This window comes from Medicago sativa, chromosome 1 (assembly GCF_051527215.1).
Source record: "Medicago sativa cultivar Bolivia chromosome 1, Bolivia_mono, whole genome shotgun sequence".
NCBI lineage: Eukaryota > Viridiplantae > Streptophyta > Magnoliopsida > Fabales > Fabaceae > Medicago > Medicago sativa.
In genome coordinates this window covers 92,284,766-92,292,979 of record NC_140749.1, presented here as the reverse complement: position 1 = coordinate 92,292,979, position 8,214 = coordinate 92,284,766, and the positions used below count along the sequence as shown (strand labels likewise).

Here is an 8,214-nt window from a genome sequence, read left to right as displayed (position 1 = left end):
ATTTCTTCAATCACCGATTAATAAAGGGTTAGATCCTTAAAAATAAGTGAAGGGTTTATTGGTCACCAAGTAACCCTAAAAAATTGAATAAATATTCAAGTCAATCTTTCTCACCCTATGTATAATATCGTTTGATTCTACCCTATTTATAATATGGGAGCTTCTACGGTGCAGTCAGGAAACCGACTTTTTTGAAAAAGTTAATTTTGATTTTAATGTTTGATTCATTTTTAAATTGTTGATTACTGATTAATGATCAATAGTAATTCATCTAGCAATGCTTGCAACATCTTGGACTTACATGTACTATTTTATCGTTGGAATATTTAACATGCAAACAGAGTTGATGATATTATGTGATAGTCTTAAGTGTTACACTTTGTGGGGTGTTACGCTTATAACAAGGTATGATAAAATTAGATTAAATGTAGTCTTGTTAATCTGATGAATTGATGATACTATGAGGACTGAACTTTTGATGTCATTGTACAAACAGTGGGGTGTTACTCATTACATTTTTGATGTCATTCTTATGACTTCACCAAAAAAGTCATTATTATGACTTCCTTATAATATTACAAGCACGGATACTTACTTTTATAAAAAAACTAGAGCTCCCTCAAAAAAAAAAAACTAGAGTTAAATGCATTTGTAACCTATTATCTTTTAAAAAGTTGCGATTTTGGTACCCTAACAACAAAATAACAATTTTACCCCATAATTTTACAAAACGTCGCAAAGTTGCTGAAAAGACGTCACATGTCCCAAAACAGGGGGACAAAATCGCAACATTTTGTAAAGATAAAGGGTCAAAAGAGCTAATTTCCCTAAAAATATAGGGTTAAAAGAGCATATTTCCCTAAAGTTACAGGCAGTGACGGATTCAGGATTTTTGAATAGTGGGAGCACCATACATAAAATTGTCCTATATGATTTTCTATATTATGGACATTTTGAATGATTTCTCATTTTTAATATCAATAAAAATATATTTCTCTATATAAATAACTAAACAATCATTTAACTAGTCATCTCCCACTCGATTTTGCATCTGATTCTTGATAATATGATTTGAGATATATGATACTAAGTGTGGGCCAAGAGAGAAATAATTTGTGATAGGTGTGAGTTATGTAGTCAAAATGTCAACTATTGGTACATTATACTACTAAAAAAATGTTTTTAAAATATTTGTGTAGGCACAAGCCCACACATGAAGCAACATGTATTTGTCCCTGGTTACATGGTCAAAAGAACATATTTACCTGAAGATAAAGGAAAACATTTTAATATTTTTTATTAGGGGGCCAAAATCATAACATTTTAAAACATAAGGGGGGAAAACTGCATTTAGGCCTAAATGATAAACTCTTTTTATCGAATAACATTTTTCTAGATCATATTTCCAAATCTATTTATCTGCTAGATTATCATGCAAAAAAATATTATCCTACAAAGAACAACATTATGCAACCTGCTACTCTTCCCAAGCAAAAAGTATCCTTATCCACCTTCAACCCCAACCTAGCCTCTTCATTTCTACTACTGAAATATTAGTGTCAACATAAAGATAAAAAAGACGGCTAAATCTAGAGCGTAAAAGACCTCCTATTCTTATTGCCAAACCATGTTTAAATCAACTCCCATCACCCACTCTTACTCCCTCCCCTGCACAAGTGCTTTTACCACCCTGACACCCTATTACCACCACGTCTAATTTAGTTCATCTCGACCCCACATTTAGCTTTCAACACTTTATATCACAGTCGCCCTTGATCAATATGCAACCTCCAACACTACTTTTGAAACAACGCCAAATTAAATTTTCTAATTCTTCTAATACCAAACCTCCAAACTCATTATATGCACATACCTTATCCTAATGGAACAAATCAATTTTACAAACATCTTCACTCACACCCCATAAAAAAGATTTAAAAAGGGATCCAATGAAAAAAATTAGGGAAATGTTAACTAATGCCCTTTGGGCATAAGTTAAGAAACCAAATGTAGAAGTTTTTTCTTGAAAATTGTGCATTCATTGTCTTAAAAGTTTCAAAAGTTATATTTCCAACATAAAATTTATTTTAAATTTCCATTTTAAGCTCCTTAACTTGTACCCTAAGGGCACAAGTTAACATGACCCAAAAAATTATACATGTTGGAGCCTTAAATAAAGAGAGAAAATAAATTGAAAGTGAAGACAAGACAAATTTGATAAACACAACCCTACCTGTCAATCTTGGCCTCAATCTGATTTGATGGAACCCACTACGAATGTCAATCTTTGAGAAAAAGGTAGCACCATGCAACTGATCTAGTAAATCATTAAGTCTGGGCATTGAAAATCGATACCTATGATAATTTTGTTGATAGCTCGGTTATCAACACTCATTCTCCAACTTTTGTGTTTCTTGGGCCCTAAAATGGCAGGAACAACATTATTGAACCAAAATGGGTTTTGTCAATGCCTCTGAAATTTTGATGACAACAAAGTATTAAAGAACAATTGGATATGGTAATATATATTCAAGTGTTCAAGACCATAGAATTAAATTTAAACTGCTAAATCAAGTTTTGGTTCTAAGAGAACAAAATTCTTAACATATACAAGAGTATCTGAAACATATGAGAAGCTGAAGAGTTCAAGACCATATAATTAAAGTTAAACTGTTAAATCAAGTTTTGGTTCTAAGAGAACAAGATTTTGAACACATACAAGAGCAGCTGAAACATATGAGAAGCTGGAGATTTAGATCAAATTCTGAAGAGGTCAAGACTCTGAAGGTCAGAAGCATTTGAAGGATTGAAGACCCTGAAGGTTTTTCAGACTTTGAAGGACACATCAACATCTGAAGACTCTGACTGGTTTTGATGTCTTATGAAAGAAGGTCGGTATCAGACTCTGATGGTACAATTTGTCCTCAGCTAACCAAGTGCAAAAACAGACAAAGGAATTCAACGACAAAGGGAATGAAACGAATAATTCCAATTGATGCAAAATAATTTCAAATGACTATTCGACGTATCATCCAAATCAAGTAACATTCCAACCTCTTGGATCAAGCTTCTCAATGACTCAAGATTAAAGTACTGGCACTCTCCAACGTCTCTCGGATTTTCCACTATATATGGAGTCGAAGACTTAGAATAAAGATAACACTCTGAATTTTTACAAGTGCTCTTACTCTGTCAAAATCAATAGCGCACAAACACTTAGAGTGTGTTTGGATGAGGTAATTTGGAAATTTTAAAGAATTTAAAATTCTAGGCAATTTACCTTAAAGTATTTGAATTCCCTCATAACTTTACATTTCATCAACATTACATTACATTCCCCCATCCAAACAATGGAATTCACCTCAAAGTATTTGAATTCCCTCATAACATTACATTCCCTCAAAACATTCCCCCATCCAAACACACTCTTAGAGAATTTCTTAAAAACTTTCATATCTTAGAAATTCTTAAGTCTCAACTCTCAAAGTCCAAATTGAATTGTATTGATTACACCTCTGAATCTCTGATTGTATATCAAGTGTGAAACCCAAACAATATTTTATTTAATTAACAAATAGTAAGAAAAGATCAGAATTATAATGAAGAAACCAGATAAAATATGTCTTTTAAAAAATAGTAAAGGGAGAAAAATAAATATGCAATTGTTTAAATTTTACAATTGTTTTTTTAAAATATATGCAATTTGTTTAACGTAAAAAAAAGTAAAGGGAGAAGAAAAAAAATGTAGTCAAATAAAAAACTTTGATGATTATTTTACCATCGTGGTATTAAAATTTTAAAATCTTGAATAAATCTTGAATTATTTTTTTTTGTTGGTGGCAAGGGTTTGAACCCCGGACAAATTACCAACTGAGTTAAGCTCACGAGAACAATCTTAAATTACTTTAGTATATAGAATGAGTGAATCTTTGTTTGTTTTTTTTAAGGAATAGAAATATCCTTTCCTTGGAATAAAAATTGCATATATTTTTTAAGGAATTTTTTTTTGCGTGAAAACAAAAAAAGCAATGGGGGAAGAACAAAAAAAATTAATCAATTAAAAGACATTTATTGTTTTGTTATTTTGTGGTGATAAGTGTTGACTGCAATATAAAATGAAATTAAAGTCTACCATATCAATTAATTTAAACCATTAATCAATGTTGGAATTAAAAGTCAAGAGTTGGAGTAAGTTATTACACTTACTCTTGTAGTCAAAATATCCCCCCTCGTACTTTGTTTCAGACTTTGAACTAAACTTTGTTTTTGGTTTCAGACTACGACCAATTTACAAACACTTGGAAATTTTTTAAAAAAACCAACACAGTTCAACATCATTCTTGTGTTTTTCTCACCTTCGAACACAAGGGCTAATACTTTCCCTTATCAACTTTTTCTTCAACAATTATCCAACCTGAGCTGAACTTCAGCATTCTATATGGTTGTCTATTTGGGATGACTTCTCCAGGGATGAATTCAAAGGCATGCATGTTGTTCATTCACATTGACGACGGGGCTATGTGGAACTTCTTCTGGAATTCTGGTACAGCATGCTTCCACAAAGTCAGCGAGTGGTGTTGAAAGAATGGATATGTAGTTAAGATATTTTATAGACACTTTGAAATCAACTTTTATCTTTTGAGTGAATCGATTAAACTTTGATGTTATTGAGAGATACATGTGTGTTATTCTTAGTATGGTGAGATTTTTTTTTTTTTTGGTACAAAGTATGGTGAGATACTTAGTATTGAAGGAATGGATGTGTAGTTGTGTATGAATTTATTGGAATATATTTTAGAAAATAGATACTCCCTTCGGTCCTATTTATAAGAGACATTTGAGTCAATAAAAGTGGATGTATCTGGACCAATTTTTTAACCAAATACATTAACTTTTGTTGACCAAAATTTCTCTTATAAATAGGACCGGAGGGAGTACAATTTAACATGATAAATTCACTAAATTTGTGACATATCAATACAGAGGAGTCTGTCACAAGTTAATATTTTTTTGATGGAATTGATTTATATTTTCATCCCAACCAATTTATAAATAATAAATCAAAAATAAATTCTGTCGCAAACTCTCTCCCAAAGTTGGCACAAATTTAGTGATTCCGTCAGCATTTTGAGAGAGAATGAAGGAGTCGTGTTTTATTAAATAAATATACTAAGTCTCGAATTTCGCCTCAAACTATGTGACGAATAGTAATATTCTGTCCCCAAATTTCAATTGTGACGGAATTGTGAACTACTCTGGGACGGAAAATTCACTTCCAATTTAAAAAATTTCATGAAGTATTTGCTGGATTTGAACAATAGAATAAAGCACGTGTGGTCTAAACTTCTTCTACAACATCTTTGAATTGAGCCTCAATGACCAACGACACTAATGTCTTGAACTTTTTCAACAGGTAATTGATGATTCCACTTCTCATGTTTTCCATTAACACATTTATTTACTACTCTTTTCACAAACAAAATCAATGTGAAGTTAATCAATAAAGTCATGATTATGTAATAATTGTTTATGGGTCAATACCATAGCAACCATCAATTATGACTATCCGGAAGTTAGAAGCAATAGGCTCCCCGGTGATTTTCATAGGGCATGTGATCAAACTAAAAAATGGCACTGGTGAGGAAATAAGAAAGAGCACCCCTAAATGCAACGGGAAAAAAATGATCACGAAGATGTCTAGATAGCCATCTTTGGATCATGTTTTTTGCGGAAATCATGGGTGATTGGGTTAATAGAAATGATAATGTTACAATTACAAAACTAACAAATTCAATCGGTCGAGATACATTCGCGAAACAATTTTTTGCGAAAAACTTTTCTTAGCCAATAAAAAATCATAGCAAGGAAAGAGGTACCACTCATGAATCTTTTCTTTCTTGGTTTCTCTACCTGTGTTAAAAACAATTAACTTATCACTGTCATACATAACTTTAACAAGACTAAAGCCAACCTCAATTGCACCATAAAGTCATCTTGTGTTGTGCTAGCTCAATTGTATTATCATATCTTAATCATTGTATTTTTTCTTTTCCTGGCCTTGATCTTTATTACTGTTGTAGCTACACTAATTAGGCATGCCTTAAGCACATAATGCAACATAAATTATGTTCCATCTCAATAAATTCACACAAAATTTATGCATAATTGCATTCTTCTACACAGTAAAGCATTGAAAATCATTACCACCTTCAACCATGTTCAAAAACAATTCCGTATAAAATTTTATCATGAGCCCAAGCCAACCACATCTTTTCCAAAACAAACAATGCAGATTTTAGAAAACAAGAAAAGTAATGAAAGTGCCATCCGATGCGTAGAAGTTTAAAGGATCTAGTATGAATAAGAACAAAACGACAAGCTTAAATTTGCATAAACTACTCTAATGTATGACTCCTTTTATGAAAGGTAGATCATATTAAAAATACTGTTGCTGGAAATTTTACCTCCCCCTTCCATTCCTTCTACGGTTACGGCGACGACCCCCTCTTGCAGCCTTCACAAATCGATCACACTTTGTAAATATCCCTTGCTCCGTTTTATTTTGGTTTGTTACTGTTTGCATACCTCCTCTATTATGCTTCAATTTGTTCTTCATTGGCTTGAGGACTGTTGCTAGACATTGTTGGATTCTGCAAGCTCTATAGTCTTTGGCCAGCTTGGCCACTTCTGCATCAGATAGTCTTTTAACACTCATGTTTTCTAAGTGTAATTTTAAGGACCTTGGTACGTTACCCCAATTTGAACTACCTCCATTTATCAGATTTAATGTATTGATCCCCCCTCTTTCTTCTGTACTACACTGCTGGCCAAACACCTCTTCACTTATTATATTTTTTCCTTTTTCTTCCCCTAATGTTGTGCCTTGATACTCCTCTTCTTTCTCAGGAATCATACCATTCTTTGCCATCACAGCCTCGCATGACAAATCCAGAAGGTCCCTAATTTTGAGATAGTTTGCTGCCTGAAAAACCAGACAAGCAAAATAAGACAATATGAAAAACCAGAAAAGAGCAAAGAAATATAACAGTTTTGCAAATTACACAGAAACAATAATACAGCCAACTAGATATAGCATAGCATTGTCTCTAAGAGCTGGCAAACACACTCAATATCCACAACAACACCAACGCTAGACACATGTAAAAAGCTATATAACTCTCAACATTCCCAACTTCCAATCCCATATTGCAAATTCATGTTTGAATCAAATTTCTGAACATCTGCTAAGTGAATTATTTTCATTGAGAACCAAGTTTGTTGTTATGGTGCTAAGTTGTAGGGTTTTAACCGTACAAGAATATCTGGCTAACTTTATTTAGCTTCCAACCAAACTAAGAATTTTCAATGTTCTTTTTTATTTATTTTTTTTGTTGAAAACTAAAGGGTTAAAGACCAAAAACACTAATCGTTCACTAGGTATTGTATGTTGTGGGTGCTCCAAGCAATTTGGGACTTTTTAAGTTGTATAGGAACATTAATTATTATCATGAGTGAGTACCGAGTTAGGAAATTGATTCTACCTCAGTATAAATTTCAACTCGCAAACAGAATCTCAAATTTTAACTCCAAAATACTTAAACCTAACATCATGATGTTACATGTAAAAATATAAAAAAAAAAGTACGACAAGAGAAAAGCAAAAGTAACTAACCAAAACTAGGGCAAACAATGTGCTGCGGTCAACTTTGATGAACTCAAGATCCCAATTACGGAGATTTTTTTCGTTATCTCCAGCATCTGCATGTTTCTTCACGTACTCATTGATCTTCAACAGAGTTTCGCTAGATATCTCTACTGCAAAACTGATCTCACAGTTCTCACCCTGGCTGGCGCCGAAGAGACATACACTTAAGCATCCTCTACTAGATATATTTTCTCGTATCAATTTTTTGACAGTCGAAGATGCATACACCAAAGCATCTTCAAGCTTCAACACAACGCCGTCACAACACTTTACCTTCATCTTTCTTAATCTCTTGAATCACAATTACTAGGGTTCGATCTCTCTAAATAAGTGAAAAGGTTCGACAGGGTTCCTTGGTCACCAAACCACTAGATTGAGTAAATATCTATATTTCTCACCCAATATATAGTATCACAAGCACCAATACTCTTTCGATTTAAAAAACAAAAACAAAAACATAAAACACCGATCCTGTCATTCTTTCTTTCTTTTTTTTTTTTTTTTTTGAG

At 32.7% G+C, this 8,214-nt stretch overlaps 1 protein-coding gene across 1 annotated transcript; it reads right to left on the bottom strand.

Moving 5' to 3' along the window:
* Nucleotides 1–6,258: 6,258 nt before the first annotated feature.
* LOC146959182 (uncharacterized) lies at nt 6,259–8,214 on the bottom strand. Its single transcript, XM_085735167.1, has 2 exons — nt 7,673–8,214; nt 6,259–6,982 (listed from the first exon to the last, which is right to left on the bottom strand). The coding sequence occupies exons 1-2, from the start codon at nt 7,982–7,984 to the stop codon at nt 6,461–6,463; spliced, it is 834 nt and encodes a 277-aa protein (XP_085591293.1). The 5' UTR covers nt 7,985–8,214; the 3' UTR covers nt 6,259–6,460.